The 23,984-nt window shown below is 38.4% G+C and overlaps 1 protein-coding gene across 1 annotated transcript in view; it reads left to right on the forward strand.

The window, feature by feature from the left end:
- Positions 1–4,191: 4,191 nt before the first annotated feature.
- Positions 4,192–23,984, forward strand: part of MATN2 (matrilin 2) — a 198,920-nt gene continuing 179,127 nt past the window's right edge. The window contains exon 1 of the mRNA XM_044683928.1: positions 4,192–4,333. Within this exon, the coding sequence (XP_044539863.1) occupies positions 4,192–4,333 (142 nt within the window). The remainder of the gene's footprint in view (positions 4,334–23,984) is intronic.

The raw sequence follows: 23,984 nt of genomic DNA on the forward strand, positions 1-23,984 counted from the left end.
AACATGCAAGGGAGTTGGAACAGGAGGAGGCATGAGGTGGGGAGAGAAAAGGGTAAAAGTAGTTGAGAAGAAGGTGGAAAAATCCACATAGCCAAGAGTGGAGCCTGGAGTGAAGTAAATATGAATCTATACCAAAGATGTTGTTTATCCTTAGTTTTTGAAGAAGACAAATGAAGTCCCAGGTTAGTGTCTTGACTTATCTTTGATTTGGATTTAAATGAAGCAGAGTTGCATAAAGTCATCAGCCTCACACTCTCTTCCAGAGTCACTAAAGTCCATTGGCAAGACTGAAGTCTGGACACCTGGGGATGCCTTGGGATGCACTGGATGGCCTCGGCATCTTTGATGTCTGACCAAGCTCTAAGGGCTCCACAGTACCTGCTTCGGGGGCCTTCATGGTTGTTGGAACAAATTGTTCTCATCTCCCTTTTCTGCTGGGGGATGTCTTCACATACTTGGGATAGCCATCACCTTAACTCATCAAAGGGTTTGAGATCTGTCGGTTACTCTCAACCTGGTTTAGCCCCTCTGCTAAAACAATTTTACTGAATTGTGTGTACATGCTACAGCTTTTTGGAATCATAGGTTAGAACTGGGTGAAAGGTGGACACCAAAGATACATGAATACCCCTGAGAAGGGCTGGGCAAGCCTTTACATCAGAGATACTAGTTCTCCTTTAACTAAATCTCATACACCCCATGACAAGGATTCACCAATCAAAGGAGAAGGCAATAGGGATGGAGGAATCTGCAGGGTGAGAAAGTTGCTAGCAAGGTGATGAAAAAATCTACCTAATCAGGAGTGGAGTTCTCTAAGTGGTTTAAAGAGATATATAGGGAGAATCTGAGATTTAAAGAAGTTAAAAATAATTTCTAACCTAAAGTCATACAGCTGGCTGGGTCTAGAGACTTCTTCCAAGAACAGAAAAAGTCAAAAGAATAATGTCGGAGCCTGAGGGATTTCGTTGAATGCCTGCCAGGAACTAGTTGCCACCGCCCTTTTGATGCCCTGGGGACATGCAGACTGAAAGGGTATAACCTTCCAAGAGAAGCCCATAGATATTCTTTGGCTTCATTGACCCTTCTTGTGTATGCCTAGGTTGTATGTGTATATATGTGCCTCTTCATACCTATTCCTTGATGATATGTTATCTACATGTATGCTCTTGCATTTGTACTCCTTGGTCGTGTATGTGTTTTGCACATATAAACTCCTTTTTTTTTGTGGCTACCTGTGGGGAAGTATACCTGTGTGCACATGGGGGATATTTTATTGAAATCCCCATTTAATTCATTATGTAATACTATAACTTAACTTGCTATGCTATTTAGTTAAATATCTTTTGCATTGAATTCTATGTCATTTCTTTTTTTTTTACATTTAATAATATTTATCTTTTAGAAAAGTTAACATGGTTACATGGTTCATGTTCTTACTTTCCCCTTCACCCCCCGACTTCCCCCCATAGCCACATTTCCACTGGTTTTAACATGTGTCATTGATCAAGACCTATTTCCAAATTGTTTATAGTTGCATTGGTGTGGTAGTTTCGAGTCTACACCCCCAATCATGTCTGCCTCAACCCATGTGTTCAAGCAGTTGTTTTTCTTCTGTGTTTCTACTCTTGCAGTTCTTCCTCTGAATGTGGGTAGCATTCTTTACCATAAATCCCTCAGAATTGTCCTGGGTCATTGCATTGCTGCTAGTACAGAAGTCCATTATATTCTATTTTACCACAGTGTATTGGTCTCTGTGTACAATGTACTTCTGGGTCTGCTCCTTTCACTCTGCATCAGTTCCTGGAGGTCTTTCCAGTTCACATGGAATTCCTCCAATTTATTATTCCTTTGAGCACAATAGCATTCCATCATGAGCATATACCACAATTTGTTCAGCCATTCCCCAATTGAAGGGCATACTCTCATTTTCCAGTTTTTTGCCACCACAAAAAGTGCAGCTATAAATATTTTTGTACAAGTCTGTTTATCTATGATCTCTTTGGGGTACAAACCCAGCAATGGTATGGCTGGATCAAAGGGCAGGCATTCTTTTATAGCCCTTTGAGCATAGTTCCAAATTGCCTTCCAGAATGGTTGGATCATTTCACAACTCCACCAGCAATGCATTAATGTCCCAATTTTGCCACATCTCCTCCAACATTCATTACTCTCCCCTTCTATCATTTTAGCCAATCTGCTAGGTGTGAGTCTATGTCATTTCTGCTAAACTTAATGTCCAAGAAAATCCATCTCTGAGGGGCTCTTGAACCATGGTTTTGAATATTTACTGACCCCTCAAAATGCCTTGAAGCTGGAGCAGTTTTCTAGAGGTTTCTATGCAAAGGAATCCCCAGGTATCATACTCAAATAACTAATTTTCTTACCAGAACCTTTTTTTTTCCAATCAGTAATATAGAGGCGAACTTCAGTCCAGTCTAGTTCTTTGTTCATATAATTCTGATCTCTGAATTAGTAGGGTGAAGGTCTTATTATTCATCAGGCTTTCTTTCTTTTTTTTTTTTTTTAACCCTTGTACTTTGGTGTATTGTCTCATAGGTGGCAGAGTGGTAAGGGTGGGCAATGGGGGTCAAGTGACTTGCCCAGGGTCACACAGCTGGGAAGTGGCTGAGGCCGGGTATGAACCTAGGACCTCCTGTCTCTAGGCCTGACTCTCACTCCACTGAGCTACCCAGCTGCCCCCCCCATCAGGCTTTCTTTTGTATACATTTATATATATATATTTATTATATATTCCATTGAACATTTTTATATGCCCTTGTTGAATTCTCAACTAGAATATGTAATGCAAGGTGGCTAATAGAAACTTTTTTTTATAATCACCTATATTCTTTTATCCTTCCTCACACCCAAATTGCCTTCGAGACCCACACAGATTACCTTAGTACTTTTTATAACAAATACAAACTCCTTCTAAATAGGGATTGTTTCATTATTTCATTTTGGGTCACCAGGGCAGGTAGGTGGCTGCAGTCAATAGAACTCCAGGTCTGAGGTCAGAAAGACCTGAGTTCAAATGTGGCCTCAAATACTGACTAGCTGAATGATCCTGTGCAAGTCCAGTGTTTGCCTTGGAGGCAGCTAGGTGGCTCAGTCAATAGAGGGCTGGAACTGGAATCAGAAAGACTCATTTTCCTGAGTTCAAATCTGGTCCCAGACACTAGCTGTGTAGCCCTAGGCAAGTCATTTAACTCTGTTTATCTCAGTATCCTTATCTGTAAAGGAAATGGCAGACCATTCCAGTATCTTTGCAGAAAAACTCCAAATAGGATCACAAAGAGTTTGGGCATGACTAAAAAGCTTTAACAAGAACCCTGGGACCTATGCATGTTAGTAGTCAATGAATAAATATTGTTGATTGATTGATTTTTCCTCTACCTAACTAACATTGGTATGATCCTCCATGTTGCCCAGTACCTCTTGCTTCCCATTCCAAGAAGTCTAATCTAGCTACTAAGTAGGAGAGCTAAGATTTGATCTCAACAATGAGATAACTATTCTAGCAGCTTCTCTGGTAAAACCATTTTGAAAGATACTAAATCCAGGCCAGTCTTTATACTTATTTTTTGGTAATCTTGTAATTGATAAGTAGCCTAGTCAGAAACATTCAAAAGGAAGGAAAACTGTCTTCTTAAAAGGTACAAACAGCCATTCTCTATTCAGGTCTAAGACTTAAAGAGCTTTAACTTAAGTAAATCCAAGTCTTTTGTGCTATTTGATAATGGTCCACTCAACAAAACTTTTTTTTCAAAGAATTTTCAGCATTTCTGCTTGAGATGGCAATGGGAAAGGTCCTAGAGGTCAGCTCTATCCACAAATGCACCAGCAAAAATAGAAATAATTTTTTCATGTAATTTTCTTGTTACTGAAGGATTAATTAAGTGGGAAAAATTTTAGCTATGAAGGTCACCTGCCTACATCTACCAGGCTTAAAGGATCCTAGAAGACCATCATCAATGAGGATTAAGGATTACTTCATCTAAAGCTCTTAGACTTTCTTTGTTGGCCCAACACACAAAGAGTTTTTTTTAAGTACCCAAGGCATGTATGTAAAGAGGAATAATTAAGAGTTGGCAGGATTACAACGCATACCAATTATATACTCAGAAAAATCAGCTTTTTTTCATTTATTACAGGCTCGCCTTGGTGGTTGTCCATTTGACTCTTCTTGAAATGGAGAAAATGGTGCTGGGCTGCTGTCTTTTGTTCTTTGGACAATTCTTGCTTTTCACTGCTGAGGCCAGGGAAAGGCACCCCCAATGGCCATTGTCAAGAGGAAGAAATGCCCTAGCCCATCCCCAGACTACTTTACTTGGTAAGTTATTAACTTCTTCCTCTTCTGGTCACTTGAATCTAGCTAGAACACTAGCTCTTACTAGACTGTAAACTCCTTGAAGGCAGTGAATATTTCTTTTTTTAAAAATTTGTTTATTACATTAAAATATCCAGTTAACTCTCACACCCTCCAACTAACCTTTTTTCAGCCCTAGTACCTACAAAGTGCTTAATAAATATTTGTTGAATTGAATATTACAAGGAACAAAAAAAACAATAGAAAGGGCAATTAACTGGAATGTAAATTTCTTGAGGGCAGGAACTGTTTGTAATATTATCTTTCTGTACACAATGCTCAGCACAGTGCCATCCACGGAGAAGGTGGTTAACAAATACTTGTCGAAACACATAAAATCAATGTCAGAGATAGGGGAGGGGAGGGAAGAAGGGAAGAAAAGTAAGAATTTGGCTCAAACTTTTTTAAAAAAAGATTTTTAAAATGTTTTTTTTCATGTAATTGAGGAAAAAATAAAATTATCTTTAAAACTGCTTTGTGAAAGCAAAACCAGGGATAACAACTCAAAAAAGGAAAGTTTTATTACTTTGTTGAATGTTTATTATGAAGGAAGGACTCTCACAAATTGTTGATATGGTTAGAATGGTGGATGACAATAACAATGAATCTGGAATACATTACATTTTTTAATTTGAAATCTAAACTATAGTCTTGTTACTTTGTTCCAAGCTAAATATGCAACATAAGACTTTGATTAATCTTAAGAATTTTATGTCTAATAAGAATAACTAACATTCATGTAGCATTTTAAAATTTGCAAAATGCTTTACAAAATATTCTCTTAGTGCTATTATTGTCCCCATTTTGCAGATAAGGAAACTGAGGCTGATAGATGTTAAGTGACTTTCTCAGGGTCACAAATCTATTATGTGTCTGAGGTCAAATTTGAACTCAGATCTATATATATCCTTTGTTCAGCTTCTTAAAGCCCTTTGTAAACTTTGTACCTTTCCAATCCTCTCCAGCCTTAATATTTCCTTCCTTTTCCTTCCCCCTCCTACATTCTCTGATCCAAGGATACTGACCCCCCTTGCTGCTCCTTATAGGAGACATTCCATTTGCCAAGGAAGCATTTTATTTTTCTGGCTATCCCCTAAGGCTAAAATTCTCATCCTCCTCATCTCTGCCTCCCTTTAAGTCACAGATTAGATCTTGCTTTCCACAAGGAGTCTTTCCTGAACACCTTAATGCTAGTGCCTTCCTGCTATCAATTAGATATAACTTACCCTATATACATTTTTTGGAGGTTGTCTCTCCCATTAGAATATAAGCTCTTTGAGGGCAGGGACCAGGTTTTGGTCTTTCTATGAATCACCATTGTTTATCACAGTGCCTGGCACAGAATAAGTGCTTAAAAAATGCTTGCGGACTTGGTTTATTTAATTGACAATTTGGAATCAGTATTGTTCAGTTGTTTCAGTCCTGTCTGACTCTTCGTGACCCCATTTGGGGTTTTCTTGGCAAAGATATAGGAGTAGTTTGCCATTTCCTTTTTCAGTTCATTTTACAGATGAGGAAACTGAGGCAAATTTAAGTGATTTGCTCAGGTCTGACAGTTAGAAAGTGGCTGAGACCAGATTTAAACTCAGGTAGATGAGTCTTTTTTACTTTTGGCCTGGAGCTCTATCCCCGGTGCCACGTAGCTGCCCTACAAAGACCTAGATAACACCTTCTAACTAGGAGACTCTTAGCAATGGGTGTAACCTCTCTGAAACATGGTTTTCTTATTGGTAAAGTTGGGCTGTAATATGGGTTAAGTACGAATATTATGATACTGATCTCACAGAGCTGTTTGTTGTGACTCCAATGAAATAACGTCTGTTAAATATCTTGCAAACTTCAAAACACTATATAAATATTAATGATTGTTAAAAACCCATATCCAGAGATTTTTCCATTACACAAAATCTACCATGCCATCCAAAAGCAAACCCCAGATCTTTGGCTACAAAGAATACCTATAATAACAAAAATTTGGGAATTGATTCATGGAGAGCTGAGATGTAGGTATCTCTGTTTTTAGGAATGGAAGATTTTTAAAAACTCAGATTTTACTATTGTCATTTCCCACTCCCCCCCATGACCCCCTCTTTTTTTTACTTTGTTTATTCTGAATGAAACTGAGGGCAAAGAGGGACAAGCCACCAACCAATCAATAATTATTTTTTAATTATTAACTAATTAATAATTAACACACACACAATATGCCAGGCACTGTTCTAAGTTCTGAAATCGCCAGGCAATGATTACCTTTGTAGGTATTATCTTTACCTCTGATGCTTCAAGCCTGAGAAAAGGATGGGTCTTGTTCCCTAGGCCTGTTTATTTCCCCTCTCTTTGTGTCTGATGCCTTCCAAATGTTCCACAGGCTGGTCCTCAGGTTCAAAGGGGATGGCTAGAAATTGCTCTCACCATGTTTACAGCATGTTCTGATATGCATCTCATTTACTTTACAGCATATAAAAGCAAAACGCAGAAGGATTTACTTTTGATTAGAGTTTAAAATCAAGCAGAATGATCATAATTATGAGTAATTAATCTGCAATATTAAGGCTATTATTCATTCTTTTCTTTTTATTTCCTCTTAACTTATTTCAGGATTTTAATAGCTTCTGGATGTTGGTCAAAGTTCCAGTGATAACTTGCAGCTGGCATTTGCAAAGAACACATAGGAACAAACAAGGCGGGCATTTTTTTTTTTTTTTAGTTAGAAGTAACAATAGCTGACAGCTCCATTTTGAGGGATTCCAGACATGTGTTTCCAACACAGCATGGTATGGTAGATAGAGCAATGCCACTGAAATCAAGGGACCTAGCTGCACATCTCACCTCTGACACTTACTAGCTGTGTGACCTTAGGCAGATCACTTAAATTCCCTAACTCTCGGTCTCCTCTGTTATAAAAAAAGGGGGATTGAACTAGTTGAAGTTTGAAGTCTTTTCCAGCTTAAATTTATTAACCCATGAGTTTATAATCCAGATAGAAAAATTCCAGTGTAGTAACTCCCCTCACCAGTCAATTAGGACTTGAACCCAGTTCTTTTTGCCCTCAAGACTACCTTCTGTCCACTAGACCAGATTGCTTTACAGTTATATAGCACTTCCCAAAATAAGTTATCCCTTCTGAGATGAGTATTGTGGGTATTATTATCTCTACTCTGCAGGCAAAGAGATTAATTGACTTGCTCTTGGCCACATAGCCAATAAGTACTAGCAATGAGATTCAACCCAAAATCTCTCCCTGGATCCTCCTTCAACCAGAATGGAGCTTCTTCGTACATTTTGTTATGATATTGACCCTAGATAAAATGTCTCAGGCACTTACTAGCTTGTGTGGTCCTGGGCAGGTCACTTAACCTTTAATAACTCCATCTGACTCAGTTCCTCATTTGTAAAATGAGCTAGGAAAAGAAATGGCAAAGCACTCCAGTATCCTTACCAAGAAAATCCCAAAATGAGATAATAGTCAGCAGGAGTGAAACAACAACAGCAATAATGTGTTTCTGGTTCTGCTTATTTCACTCTGCATCAGTTCATCTAAATCTTCCCATTTTCCCTGAAATTCTTCATATTCACTTTGTTTTATGCAATAATACATACTCTGTCTCTCTGAATCTATTTTCTCATTTGTACAATGGGGAAAAGAATAATCATTCTATTTACTCTTCAAGAATCAGATGACATTATTTGTAAAATGCTTCGTAACCATAAAATGCTGTATATATTTGAGCTCTGAATACTTGGCAAAAGTGAGTGGCATTACATGGAGGTTTCAGAAAGCCCATTATTGCTATGAAGGAGTTATTTTTATTGTTCAGGTGAATTTCTGTACTTCCTGAAATCTAACATATAGCTATAAATATAATGTAATGTTTTTATACACTGAATTGAAATTTATTGATATAATCATGTGATTAAAAGGATTGGCCAGATTAGGGGATTAACAGCCATATGCTATGGATTATATTTTGCCGTTTCCAGCAGGATTTCTGACCAGGTTGCTGGTTATTAACATTTCTTGACATTTATGAATGGGGTCTTAGTCTGTGTTCCCGGAAAGCAAGTCTCCACTCCCCAAAACAACTTCCCACATTCAGGAATTCAGTGGAAATGCCAAAGGTCCTTGGGCATGAAAGAACAAGCTCAAGAACAGACTCATGGTGAGGCCAATCTTCCACAGCCTATGATAGTACTTCTTCACAGTTGGAATTTCTGCCTCCAGGTCATCTGTCTAACAAGATGGGTTTGATTTCAGATCATAGATTTATAATCTAGAGTGAGAAGGGACTTTGAAGGTCATCTAGCCCAGCCTCCCTCATTTTACAGATGAAGAAACTAAGGCTTAGAGGAATTGTAAATTGTCCAAGGTCACACAACTATTAAATGGCAAAGGTAGGAATCTGGACTTCAAATTCATCGCTCTTTCTATATTAAGTTTGATGAGAGAGTACATTTAGAGTCAGGAGACCAGGGTTCAAATCCTGTTTCTTTATATTTATGGGACCCTTTAGGTACCAGTTTCCTATCTGTAAAATATATGGGAATGTTCATTTTTGTTGATTTCTTAACAGCTAAATGATAGGGACTGGACATGAAGTTTCATTGGTGTATAGGAAATTTTTTCAACCAAGGTAAATTTGGTACCTTTTCTGAAACTTAGAGACTTACAGAATTACCTAGGGCTCTGAGAGGTACTCAGTGACTTTCCCAAAGTCTTACAGTCAGTATGTGTTAGAGAAAGGTCTCGATCTTTTTAAAATAAAAAAGGGAAATAAGTAATAAATAAATAAATTGAAGGAGATAGACTAGACAATCACTAATGTCTTTTCTAAGCTCCCAGTTCTATGGTAAAATGAAATATACTGAGGCAGTTAGGGCTAGAACACAGATGAAAAATTAAATTGAGATTGTCAAGCAACATTGTCTTCTTCCCTTTGTAGTTGGAAATGAAGACAGGGGAAGCCTCGATGACAAATACTAATATTCAAACATAGTTACTTACTATAGTCTGAGCCCCCAGTTCCTCCCTAGCTACTCACATTATTAATTTAATTAGTGGAAACTAGATCCCTAGTTCTTTTTTTTCTTAATTTAAAATTTTAAAAATATTTTCATTTTCTTTCCTTCCCCTCTTCCCTCCCCGCTCCTGCATCCAATAAGCACTTTCATGGGGTTGTACAAATGTTATCACATACCTATTTCCAAAATCTTCATTTTTGCATTAGAGCAATCTTTTAAAACCAAAACCTCCAATCATACATCCATATAAACAAATGATAAGTCATCTGTTTTTCTTCTGTGTTTCTACTCCCACAGTTCTTTCTCTTGATGTGGATATCATTCTTTCTCAGAATGAGCTTCTGACAAAAATTCAGTGTTTCCTTGATAGTTACATGTTCTAGCAATGATGCCAAGGTAAGGGTTAAGAAGATCACAGTCAGATCATCAGTCCATAATAACAGGCCAAAAGAACCTGCAAATACTGATGATCTGACTGTGATCTTCTTAACCCTTACCTTGGCATCCACAAGTCCCAGTTCTTCCCAACCCTCCCTGCATCACAGAAGGTATCTTTCAGGAGAACGTGTTCATACAAATTAATTCTTTCATGTTTTCATCTTTCAGTTCCTTCTCTGGAGGCAACATTCACAACTTATTCTTCTAGTATGACTTCTGTAGCTATGTGTATAATGCTCTCTTTCTTCTAGTCATTTCACTGTTCATGTCTCCATGTAGTTCTTTCAAAGTTTTAAAAAAAATCTGTCTGCTCATCATTTCTTATGTCACAGTAGTAATCCTGTATACCATGGGGTGTTTAGCTATTTCCCAATTGATGGACATTCCCTCAGCTTTCAATTCTTTGCTATCACAAAGAGAGCTGCTATAAATATTTTAGATCATATGGTTCTTTTCCTTTTCTCTTGATCTCCTTGGGAAACAGACCCAGCAATGCTGGGTTAAAGGGGATACACGGTTTTATGACTCTAGGTGATTCCAATTTGCTCTCGAAAATGGTTGGATCAAGTCACAGCTCCATCAATAGTATATCGCAGATTTCTCAGAATCATTTTGGTTTGCATTTCTCTAGTCAGTAGTGATTTGGAGTATTTTTTCATATACCTATATATAGTGTTGATTTCTTCATTTGAAAATTGTCTGTTCATATCTTTTGCTCATTTATCAATTGGGGGATGACTTTTATTCTAATAAATTTGTGAAAGTTTTTATATACTTTAGATATAAGATCTCTGTCTCTATGAGAGGCTGTCTATACACTTTTCTCCCAATTTTCTACTCTCCTTCGAATCTTGGCAACTTTTATTTGTACAAAAACCTTTCAATTTAGTGTACTCAAAATTATCCATTTTACATTTCACAATGCTCTCCATCTCACTAAGTTCTCTTAGTAACTACTCTTTCATGCCCATTTGTCTCTTACTTGGTAAGACTGGAAAGAACCTTGGGAGTTCTTTCAGTCCAAACCCTCCCTTAAACACAAATCCAATCTTCAGCAGCTCCAGTAAATGATAGCCTAGGTTTTGCCTGAAAAAGTCAAATAACAAGGAACCTATTACCTACTTGAGTACCATTTTTAGATGAAGAAAGAAATAAAGAGAAGGAAGGAAGGGAGGAAGGAAATCATCAGTTGTTCTACTTTTTAGCAGAGAACTCTAATTGATATAGTGATAGTTGAAGTCCTCTATCATTTTAAAGAAATCTTTCCTTATGGTAAGTTAAAATTTGTGCCCGTATTACCATCTGTTGGCCTTAATTCTTTTAACTGAGGCCAAGAAGAGCAAGTCTAATTCGTTTACATGTCAGGCTAGATCCTTATCCCTCTTCTCTGTTACAAGCTTTTAGGTTGCATGGTAACTGCTTCCCTAAGATACTATCACCTCTATTTCACTTACCAGTTCTTTATTGATTAGAATCAAATCTACACAGTCTCTTTCCTTTATCACTACCTCTACCTTCTGAATGATGACATTATTAAGAAGGCAATCACTCAGTAAACATTTATTAAGTGCTTACTGTGTGCCAGGTACTGGAACTCTAGAGCTACAAAGTAAAGAATGAAATAATCTTTACTCAACAGGAGCTTACATTATAATGGGGAGAGACAAGTACATATATGTATGTACAGAATAAATATAAGGAGAAGGAAGGAAGGAGAAAAAAAGAAAGAAGAAAAGAAAAGAAAGGGGAGGGAAGAAAGGGGAAAAAAGCAAAAAGAGAGAAAGGAAGAAAAGGGGAAAAGGAAGAAAAGAAGGTAGGTAGAAAGGAAGGAAGAAAATCATCAATTGTTCTTTTAACAAAGAGAAACTAATTGATGTAACAATACAGGGATCCCTCACCTATTGTGAGAGTTACATTCCAGAGACCCCTGTGATAGGTGAAAATCTGTGAAATAGTGGCATTATATTTATTTTATTATTTATATATTTTAAGGCTTTATAAACCCTTCCCACTCTCCTATAAACTTTTTCTACACTCTTATTAACCTTTCCCACACTCTTATAAACACTGAGCCAATCAGTACCCAGGGTACAGAACACAGCGCTGTGGTTGGTCGCCTTTCATTCCATTAGCCAATAGTGTGCCATGTACAATCTCATATTGGCAAACTTACGCAAGTGGTAGTGGTCTACTGCATTTCCATTGTGCACAGTATGGTATTCACCAGCAAAATCCCACCATATATTGAAAACTCCATGATACTTAATTAGATTTTTTTTTAAACTGCAATATAGCAAGGGATGACTGTAGTTGGAAGTTCCCTGTCATAACCATACTCTGCTTTTGCCCCAGTTTCATGCTTTATATCAGGAAGTCATCCTCTTGTTCTTCTAGGTGGCCTCCCACCACCATATCTCATCTCTCTTTCTCTTTCCTTTAATCCTCATCTAACTGTTCTCTTCCATGCCTTCTCCTTAGGTTTGTGGATTTCTACACAGGTGAATGTCTTCTTGATGAGGAGTTCTACCTACCCATCTTACCTGCACTTCTTGAATTAGATGTACCTTTCCTTTGCCATGTGCCAGACATGAGTTACATTCAGAGTAGTAACTCTGCATTTATTGATCACCTCTTGATACAATCTCTGCTTATTGGTTTATTAGCCATACGCTGTCCATTTGCTCATAGCCAAGTGAGCCCATGAGTATCATTTCCATTGTACTTCAACATCATTTCCCCCTGACAAGCCATCACATATATTGTAGCTTTTCTAGTTAGCTAGGTTGCATAGTGGATAGAATGCTGGACCCAGAGTCAAGGTCTATGTTCGTCTTGCTGTAAATAGTTTCTAGCTGCGTGTCCCTGAACAAATAACTTAACCTGTCTGTCTCAGCTTCCTTATCTATAAAATGGGAATAATAAGAACTCCTACCTCTCAGGGTTTTGTTAGGCTAATGTGAGATAATGATCTTAAAGTACTTTGCAAACCTGAAAGCATAATATCAATGTTAGCTATTATTATTCTTTCTGTCATACATACTGACTTCTGGGGTGTCTGGTTTAGTAACTATTATTTTAGAATCTAAGATCTATATCCCTTTCTCCTTTTCTCTCACTTTTCAGTTTAAAACACTTTAATCAGCCTTCTGAGATAGATGCAGTCTTCTGAACCTTGCTTAGATGTATTCTTTTTTTTTTAAACCCTTAACTTCTATGTATTGGCTCTTAGGTGGAAGATGGTAAGGGTGGGCAATGGGGGTTAAGTGACTTGCCCAGGGTCACAAAGCTGGGAAGTGTCTGAGACCAGATTTGAACCTAGGACCTCCCCTCTCTAGGCCTGACTCTTAATCCACTGAGCTACCCAGCTGCCCCTTTAGATGTATTCTTAATTGTCCCAAAGTCTTTAATTTTTGTATCTGGATTGCTGGCTGAGATTTATAAGTTATTAGCACAGGAGATATAGATAAAGTTCTAAGAGCAAAGGAACTCTCTGGAAGGTGTGAGGGTAGAGAGAAAAGGGCAATGGACCAGAGGTTGAGTCTTACTAGATACTCATGGTCAGAGGGTGGAAATGAGGAGAGGAGTCAGAAAAAGGAGAGCTGGAATGGTAATAAGGTAATAATATATGAGAGAAGCCAAGGAAGGGGAGGATTTCAAGAAGGGAGATATGTTTAGTAGGGTAGGGAGGATCAGTAATTCTAAATGCAGCAGAAAAGTCAAAATGCATGAATTTAAGGAAAGAAAAGGTTTGAACCCATCACTGTAGGGTATGAGTCAGGGAGTAGATGAGGGATGGATAAGATTCCTGGGCAGCAGCCAGAGCCTAGTTGCAGCTGGAAAACATAAACTGACACTGGGCTAGGTCTTCTTCTTCTGGGACTGCACAGATTAGCTGCTAAAGTTTCTCTCAGGGTTGAAGTTAGTAGAAGGTGGGCCCCTTAAAAGGCAAGAGGAGAGGGAAGGAGGAGTATATATTGATCTGTTAAAAGGCATTACTTGTCATTGCTATAGTGGTCAAGGCAAGAAAGTTGATCTGATTATACAAAGTCAGAATCTTTTCAGGGGCAGACCTTGTCTGTCTAAAATCCAGCAGTGACTGTAGAAAGACTTCTGAAGAACACTTCCCACCCTTACATTCAGCTGTTGCTGAACTGTAATTTATCATCCTTGGATTTATCATTCATAACACAGTCACACCCTGTTCATTTCAAATACTGCAGAGAAACTTCATAACATCCCAGGGAAAACCAAATCACACTATAATACTGTACATAGTAACCAGTCTTTCTGTCCCAGTGAAAATAGCATTTCATTCTTAGGCTAGGCTTCTGCAAGAAAATCAACATCTTGCTTAAAATTTATCCCTAATAAAATGTGAGGGATAAGAATATTCATTCTTATATTATGAATTATATTGGGAGAGCCCCCAAAACAACACCATTTGACTTAAAGTAAACTTTAAAGTTCAGAGTTTTCATAACCAATATTTCTTCAAGTCTATTCCTTCTCTTCCTTCCTTCCTTTCTTCTTTTTATTCTCTTCCTTCCTTCCTTCCTTCTTTCCTTCCTTCCTTCCTTCCTTCCTTCCTTCCTTCCTTCCTTCCTTCCTTCCTTCCTTCCTTCCTTCATTCCTTCCTTCCTTCCTTCCATATTTCCTTCTTTCCTTCATAAGATTATAAGAAAAAGAGACCAAAAATGAAGGGAAATTTGTTATTTAAAAACCTGGAGTTCCAGAGCATAGAGAGAGAGATAAAGCACATATCAAAAACTTAATCCTCAATCTCTCAATCTTTGATGTATTCAAAGGGGAATGAAACACATCATATGTTATGTTAGAATGGAAACTCCTTAAGAGCAGGGAATATTTATTTCATTTTTGTCTTTGACATACTCAATACCTAACACAGGTCTCGGCACATTATATAATAAATGCTTGTTGGTTGTTTTCTGCTCCTTGCTCCCAGACGCACAAAGGATACTACTTACAGATCTGTTGCCCATGGTAATCATAGTAATTATTATGTTATTAAGATCATTATTATTATTATTGACATCAGCGTCAACTTTAGGGTTGCCCAAGTGTGTTGCATCCATTATATAACAGGAGCCTGTGGACCACATTGGTCCTTGTAGACTTTGCAGATCTGAAAGGAAGCCTCATCTTCTTTTGGAGGTGATAGGAGGCAGCCCCCTCTAGCACTTGATTTGGTCAAAGCATTTTAGTTATTCCCCACAATCCTTTGGAATATTCAGTAGTACCCTAGTCCTCTTGATCAAGCAAGGAAGTAGCCCCCATTTGAACCAGGTTGTGATCTCTGTTTCTGAATGCATGGACTGAATATCTACAAATCAGGCATCGCTATCTCTCAAGGGATTTATAAAAAATCATCACTCAGTCTCACTTTTGTAATCTGCACTTTTAGCTTTTGGCATGGGGAATGCTGGTGATTTTCTTGTACTTGTCATCCAAGTTCTGATGGCTAAGCATGGTAGAGAGGCTTAGTTTGCAAAGCCTCAGAAACTGAGATTACATCTTTCTCTTTTCAGTTGGCCAGTGACTTTATTCCCTCTGTTTAATGGATCAGTCAGTGGCCATGTCCCAGTGCTGTCTCTGTCTGAAAGCTGGATGGGAAGAAAAATGAAATGTGCCCTCTAACTTCAACTGCAAACTTTTGGTTGCTTTGAACTTTTGTTTATTGGGGCAGCAAGATGGCACAGTGCAGAGAGTGCCAGGCATGGAGTCAGGAAAACTCCTCTTCCTGAGTTCAAATCTGGCTTCAGACAATTACTAGTGGTGTGACTCTGGGCAAGCCCCTTAAATCTGTTACCCTCAATTTCCTCATCTATAAAATGAGCTGAAGGAGGAAATGGTAAACTACTTTAGCATCTTTGCAAAGAAAACCCCCAATAGGGTCACAAAGAGTTGGACACAAAGAAAAGACTGAACAACAGCAACAACTCTAGGTTAAGAAAAGCTCTCATCTTTGAAGAGATGAGAGGACTGACTAATTCGGTAAAAAGCTTGCTTCCAGACCTACAGATTCCAAAGGCATTAATGTGGCTTACAGACTTAAGTGAGATCATGGATGCAAAGTACTTTGCCATGCTTGGAGTTGACATGGATGTCAGCAATAGTAATAATAATGAATAATAATACATGATAATTTAATATACTTTCAGATTAGGTTCCTGTGTTGGTTGGCTTTATCGTTCCATCGTATCAGATGTGGAACTCAGAAAGAAATGCTAAAGAAATTTGATAATTATTAAATGAAATTAAAAATCTCAACAAAGCCAAGACAAAGTCATTTTTTCCTAAGTAGCAAAATTGCCTCCTATACTAACTAAATAACCCCAGTTGATCCAAATAGCCACAATCTCCAAGTCAAAAGCTTTCCCAGAGGTCATCTGTTCCCCTGTAGGGTCCTCTTCATAACTTGTTTCCTTCCTTTCCTTCAAAAACTCTATGATCCATCCATCTACACTGGTCTCATTATTCCTCACATACACCTGTCCCCTGCTTCCCTGGTTTTTCTTACTTTCCCTGGTTTTCTTTAAGACTCCATTCAAATTACACTTTCTACAAGAGAACTTTCCTCTTTCGCATTATTATTGGTGTCTTCCCCCAATATATTAACTTCTACATACTCTCTCTATATGTATCTAATTGTTTATAGGCTGTCTTCCCCATTAGGACTTAGGATCCTTGAAAGAAAGGACCAGGGTTTGTTTTTTTTAACCCTTACTTTCTGTCTTAGTCCTAAGACAGAAGAGCAGCAAGTACTTGGGCATTTGGGGTTAAGTGACCTGCCCAGGGTCACATAGCTAGAAAGAATCTGAAGCTAGATTGGAACCCAAGTCCTCTCAGCTCCAGGCCTGACATTCTATCCACTGTGCTACCCCAAGGACTAGGTTTTTTGTTTGTTTGTTTGTTTGTTTGTTTTAACCTTTCTTTCTTTCATTTTCACCTTATTTGGTATAGTGCCTGACACATAATAAGAGTTTCAAAAATACTTTTTGTGCAACTCTCTACTTTCATTAATCTAGAAACAACAGGTAAGCAAACAGTTTGGAATCTATACCAGTTAGGGGCAGCCGGGGGATTCAGAAGATTGAAAGCCAGGCTGGAAAATGGGAGGTCTGGGCTTTGAATCTGGCCTCAGATACTTCCTGACGGTGTGACCCTGGGCAAGTCACTTTACCCCCATTTCCTAGCCCTTACTGTTCTTCTGTCTTGGAACCGATATTTAGTTTTGATTCTAAGACAGATGATAAGGATTTAGAAAAGAAAAAAAAATAAGAAATACCTAAACTGTTTAACAGAACTTTTGCTCAGTAGGGCCTTCATTTCTACTAAATTTGGAAAGCCCTGAGCATAGCCTGGTGTGGCTATGGGATAATTCAGCACTATCTTTTGTCAATAGAACTCGAAACTCCTTAAAACATTCAGGATTTTGCTGGTCTTCAAAATATTTGCTAAATGTGAGGCTGTCCCTGAAAATCAAGGATTGTGTTCATGTGGTCCCCAGAGCATGTTAGTATTGCTAATAAGTCTCAAAACAAAATGAAATATTAGAATTAATCCACAGGAGTCAAAAACTCAGGGATCAGAGACAAAAATGCTTCTTCAACTTTTTTTTTTTTAAATTTTAAACCCTTAACTTCTGTGTATTGACCCATAGGTGGAAGATTGGTAAGGGTAGGCAATGGGGGTCAAGTGACTTGCCCAGGGTCACACAGCTGGGAAGTGTCTGAGGCCGGATTTGAACCTAGGACCTCCTGTCTCTAGGCCTGGCTCTCAATCCACTGAGCTACCTAGCTGCCCCACAACTTTTTTTTTTTTAAACCCTTCTTTTCTGTCTTAGTAACAACTTTAGGCTAGGCAAACGAGGTTAAGTGACTTACCCAGGATCACAGAGCTAGCAAGTGTCTGAGGCTGACAAACCATGCTTCTTAATTTGCTAAACTCAGTTATTCAAAGTCAACAGGAAGGAAGCTGTGGAAAAGTTGGCTTTCTCCAGAAATAGCTGATTCTGACCAAATGGGTCAGAGTACTCACTGGTCTGACCCTGTGTATGGGGGTCCTGCCCATGGCTCTCTGCTGTTGTTATTCAGTCATTTTTCCTTTCTGTCCAACTCTTCATTTTCCCATTTGAGGTTTTCTTGGCAAAGATACTGCAGTGGTTTGTCACTTCCTTCTCTAGCTCATTTTACAGATGAGGAAACTGAGGGAAATTGAGTTAAAATGATTTGCCAGCATCACACAGCCAGGCTCCAAAGTCAGACTTGATCTTAAATCTTCCTGACTTCCCAACTTCTGGTGACTGTCCTTGGCAGCCCCTAAGAGACCTAGAAACTCTTATCCCATTCATCAAGGTGAGGGATATTCCCAGAGGAACAAGAAGCCTTATAGACAAGTAGTACAATTGGATCCAAGAAATTCTGTGATTCTTCAGAACCCCGGGCAACAGGATTCGGGGGAATTAGGGTTTGGCCATGGGAAGCAGCCCCAAGAGCCGGTGGCTCCTTGCCGGACTTTGTTGAGACTGAACAGGATTTCCCTTACAGTTGACTCTCGAGTTCATGGTCCAACCTGATTTTAAAGTCCTTAGATGAACATTCCTCCCACTACTTCTTATGGCAGGCTGCCTTACAGTGCAATTCATTGTTCCTTTCAGAACTCTTCTGGTAGGGAGCCCATATTTTCCTCTTCTCAGTTTCATCTTGTTTCTCTTAGCTACTCCCACCCAATCATCATTTCTCGTTAGACGGGACCATTTTAGGTAGGTTCTTCTCTCTCTTTGGTATGCATATGTTCACTGAATACTACAATATTTCTCATTCTCCAGTCTTTCTTTACTTCACTCCTTTAATCTTTTCTTGTAAAAATCACTGTCTTCTTGTTCATCATGGAAGGGTCTTTTAGCAGTTCTAGTCCCTGGATTTTAAGCAACATCTCTCATAGGCTTGGTTTTTACACCCTGGCTAGAATTCATTTTTTTTCCCTCTTCCTTCTTCTGGCCATTGAATACAACCAAGCTGTACAGAGTCCAGTTACATTAATTATTTTGACCTCCAACTGTAGGATGCTGGCAGCCCAGTCCAGCTGTAGTTTGTTTGACCTGTTGCAGATACTTAGAAACAAAATGACAAATTAATAAGTAACATACTATTGAAGACTTTGTATATGGCTCCCAAGTGCACCCTAATAAGAATTATATAGCCTGAAACTGGGGAAAAAATGACTCAGAAAGGAAAGAGAAGTTATTTGGGAAGGCATCAAAAAGTGATATGTCAGCATGAGCAAACCTCACATTTAAAGGGAAAGAAAAACTGAAAAGGGCAACAGAGATTTGGGGAAAGATTTCTATCATTGTATATATGGTGCTTTGCAAATCTTAAAGTGCCACATAAATTTATTATTATTATCAAGAATATAACATTCATAGGTTGTCCTGTCAAAAAGTTTTTGGACTTGTCCTCTGCTAAAGGGGAAATTTTTGTATTTAGAGTTTCTGGTGATAATTAAATATTTGAACGTGATAGTTTTCAGTATAATCTTTGCCCCAAGGCACTGAGAACTAGATTTTACTGACAAGATTCAGTATTGGGAACATCTCCTCATAATCATTCTCTTTGGTTTGTTGTGTTCTCATCCAGAATAGCCTCTTTGAAATCTCAAAATGTGGCTCAAATATAGTTTACATCCAGTTCTCCACAGAATTATGGAAAAAGAATCCCCAGATCCTTTACAAGCATTTAAGTTAACAATGCATAGAGTATATCAGGCACAGGACAGCCTTTATTCTACATTACAGAAAATTCAAAAATAGCATATGAAGGACTCATAACTATTCATGAACAAATGATAAAAATCTCTTCTCCAGTAAGTTTCTACCTTCCCCCGGAATCTTAAAGTCCTTAATACTAATATCACTACCCAGTAGTTCGGATTCTACTTGGAAGGGAAACAACCTTTGGATTGCTATAAAGGGAACATTCAGCCTTACTCTTTTACCCCAGAGAACCAACGCTCCATGGATTTGTTCTTATAGAATTAATTACCTTGAGGTAAATACTCTCCTTGGAAGGGAAATGAGCTTGTTTTCACTAGCACAGCAACCCCTTGGATATTCCTGTGAGTCCTACTTTACCCCAGAACCCCATTCAGATATTCAACTTTATGATACTCTTTTATGGGTCATGGCCTTCCCTTGGGTTTACTAAAGAGGCAAACCCTTGTCAAATTGGACTTAAGCTATTCAAATGACTCATGGTAATAGTGGAAGGCAAAGTTCATGTCTTTGTTTTTATTCCTTGATCTTCTAGCCCTGGGTGGGAGGGGACATGTTTGATCATCTTCTCTTTTCGGGAGGCTGTCAATATCTAGGAATCACCTTTCCCTCAGTAAAAGCCCTGGTTTTCCCACACTGTAAAACCTGGGGCTGTCATGGGGCAACCCATAAGACTAATGCTTCCTAGGAAGTCCCCCTTCTCTTGCTAGAAACCTTAATTCTTGATCATCCAATACAGGAAATCATCCTTTCTATCTGAGAAATTAGAGGTCAAATACATGATTTCTTTCTCCATGGTTGCCATCTCTCAGACTAAGAAAGTGGTTTACTATCTCTTCAAAGCTGTGGCCAGGAATTTGCAGTCAAGGAACTCCCAGATGGTATGAATGAGTTAGAAAGCAACAAACTATCCTGTTGCAAGGCAGTTATTATTGGTTTTAGGGGATGAGAACTCCACCCTTGAACCCAGGACCTAGGTCCATTCTTCTGTGTTCTACCCTTTCAAAAAGGAAAAAAAGAAAGAAAAATCCCCAAAGGGGAAAGCAGAGCTATTTTGACAACTGAAGACTCCCTTTTGTAGGTCAGTACAAAGGGAAAACTTCGTCCATTAGTTTAACACACAGGAGTCAAAGATGACCAATTCATCTTTAATCAGTGAGACTCACCCTCGAAAGGCTCAAAGTCACCCTCACTAGAAGCTAAAGAAATGTCTTTAGTCATCACTCCCACCATCCTATAGCTCACCATATTAATTGGGAAACTCCTCTGACAAACACCTACATTATTAAATATAATCTAAAGAGCAGTTCGAGATGGTAGAAACAGCATTAGGATAGGGACACGAGACCTTGTTCTAGTCCAGGCTCAGCCACCAATTTACTGTTTGTCCTTGGACAAATCACTTCTTTCTGAATCTTAGTCTTCTCATCTGTAAAATGAAGGATTATTGATTTAGGAGTTTAAAAGGAACATAGGAAATCACCACTTAAGCCATTTCCTTTAGATTGTAGGATAATAGAGTTTAGAGTAGAAAAGAATGCTATTTTATGGATGAGGAAACAGACACAGAGTGATCATTTTCATTGGACTTCCAAGTAAGTAGTTGAGATTGGATTTGAACTCAGATCATCCTGACTCCAAGCCCAGCACTCTATCCATTGTGCAATCTATCTGCCCTGGAAGGGACCTTAGAGGCCATCTAGACCAACCCCTTCATTTTAGTATTATTTTTCTTTCTTTCCTTTTTTTTAAACCCTTGCCTTCTGTTTTAGAATCAATACTAAGATTTCTGAGATATTAGGCTGACACCTTTGTGCAACTCTGCCTCACTTAAATCCAACTCACACGCAAGTCTCCACATCACCTTCGTGATGTCATTGGTCCTCTTTGAAAACAAAGGATGAATGACAACAGAAACAAATGTCTGAGGTGGTATCAGAGGTCTTATTCAGTTCTTAATTCAATGAATCTTTGTTTAGTTCTTTCCCTTTCTTAGGCTAAAGCCCAAATCATCCTAAAATCATTCTGAACTTAAGAGTCAGGAAGATCTGAGTTTGAATCCAGCCTCAGCCACTTACTCTGTGACTTTGGGCAAGTCACTTAACTCTGTTTGCCTAAAAAAAAAGCATTAGACTCTAAGTCAGAAGGCCTGGGTTCAAGTGCAGGTTTTGGCATTATTTGTATAACTCTGAACAAGATACTTCTTCAATGAGGCAGCTCTTCTATGAGACCTGTAGATAATATAGTAGATAGAAGGTTAAGCCTGGAGTCAAGGAAGAACTGGGTTCCAGTCTAGATTCATATTCTTACTAGCTGTGTAACCTGAAGTCATTTGACCCCTATTTGCCTCAGTTTCCTCAACTGTAAAATATTACCTACATCTTAGGGTTTTTGTAAGGATCAAATGAGATATTTGTAAAGTGCTTACCATAGTGGCTTGAACATAGGTGTAACTTCTAGTAATTATTATTGGGGTAACTGGGTGGCAAAGTTGATAAAGTGCTGGGCTTGAAGTCAAAAAAATCTGAGTTCAAATTCAGTCTCAGTCACTTACCAGCTGTGTGATCCTGGGCAAGTCACTTAACACTTTTTGCTTCAGTTCCCTCACCTGTAAAAAAAAAATGAGCTAGAGAAGGAAATGGCAAATTACTCCAATATCTTTGCCAAGAAAAAGTCAAATGGTGTCACAAAGAGTTGGACATAACTGTAAAACAACTGAACAACAAGAATATTATTATTACTACCATAAATATTATTATTAATCTTCCACCTAGGTCTCAGTTGCTTAGTATGTATAAAATGGTGTTGAGCCTCAAAACCTTAGAGGCACCTTCCAGGTATAAATCTATGATCTTATAAGTGGTGTTATTGAGCAAATCATTTCCCCTCTACAGACTCCAGATTGAGAAGATGGAAGGATGGATGAATAGATAGATAGATAGATAGATAGATAGATAGATAGATAGATGGGTTGAAGGATGGATAGATGGATGGATGGATGGATAGATAGATAGATAGATAGATAGATAGATAGATAGATAGATAGATNTGGATGGATGGATAGATAGATAGATAGATAGATAGATAGATAGATAGATAGATAGATAGTTGGACAGAACATTTATTAAGCATTTATTATGAGCCACACACTATGCTAAGAACACAAATAATCAAAAAGATAGTGTTTGCCTGCTATGAACTTATATTCTAAAGACCACACATACTTCCAGGGTGGGGTAGAGAAGTTAATCTGTTGAGGGGCATGGTAGAGATATCTAGAAGATCAGGACTAATGCCAGGAAAGGAAAGGAGTGACTGTAGCTGGCCTGGGCATTGCCTAAAAATGGAGGACTCTGGAAGAACTCACCAATCAGAGAAGGGAGTCTCATTTTGAGAAGACTCTCCCAGAATGAGAAGGCTGCTGGGTCTGTTGGAGAAGTCTGGAAAGTCAAGAACGGAAATTAGAGCAGATGACTACTGAGGTCCTTTCCAATTGAAATGTTCTGTGATTCTGGACACTAGTACAGTTGTAGAACCACTATGGACATCCAATTGGATGGTGTACAGCTGACTCAAATTGTTTGTTCTGGTTTCTCAAGCATCACCCTCTCCACTCCCATTCAGCGTTCTGTTCTTTTGGCAGGATTGGTGGGAGTGTTGAGGAAGTCAATTGTTCGACCTTGAAGCTTTGTTCTAATGAGATCTGGTGCTAGAATACAGTGATATGGATGAGTTTGTTATTCATTTTCCTTTAGTATTACTCAGTCATATCTGACAAAAGTTTTGTTAGTACCAAGAGACAGTTAAAAAAGTATAATGGGATTCTTTTGTTTGTCCCCTCAAAACACAATTGCTTGGTTTATCTAGTGATGTTTGCAGCTGTTGTCAATGAATCTAAACAAAGATTAAAGAAGTAGATGTTATTGCTTGTGTCATAAGATCATGTCAGAGCTGAAAGGGTCCTGAGACACGAGATAATGTGATACTCTCATTTTATAGACAAAAAAACTAAGGACCAAAGAAGTTAAGGGATTTGGCTAATGTCACAGCTAGCTAATGGTTGAATTGGGATTGGAACTAAGGTTTTTTAATTCCTGATACAGTAATTTATAGTAGAGAGCTAGTCTACAAGCCAGGAAGACCTGAGTTCAAGAGAGAATTCCTGCTACATATTTTGGAAAAGGGGAAAAAAAACAAGAGTGAGAATTAACTCTCCTTTAAAAATCTCCTTGTTGGGGCAGCTGGGTGGCTCAGTGGATTGAGAACCAGACCTAGAGATGGGATGTTCTAGGTTCAAATCTAGCCTCAGATACTTCCTAGCTGTGTGACTCTGGGCAAGTCACTTAACCCCCATTGCCTAACCCT

Source organism: Gracilinanus agilis, chromosome 1 (genome assembly GCF_016433145.1).
Source record: "Gracilinanus agilis isolate LMUSP501 chromosome 1, AgileGrace, whole genome shotgun sequence".
NCBI classification, from domain to species: Eukaryota; Metazoa; Chordata; class Mammalia; order Didelphimorphia; family Didelphidae; genus Gracilinanus; species Gracilinanus agilis.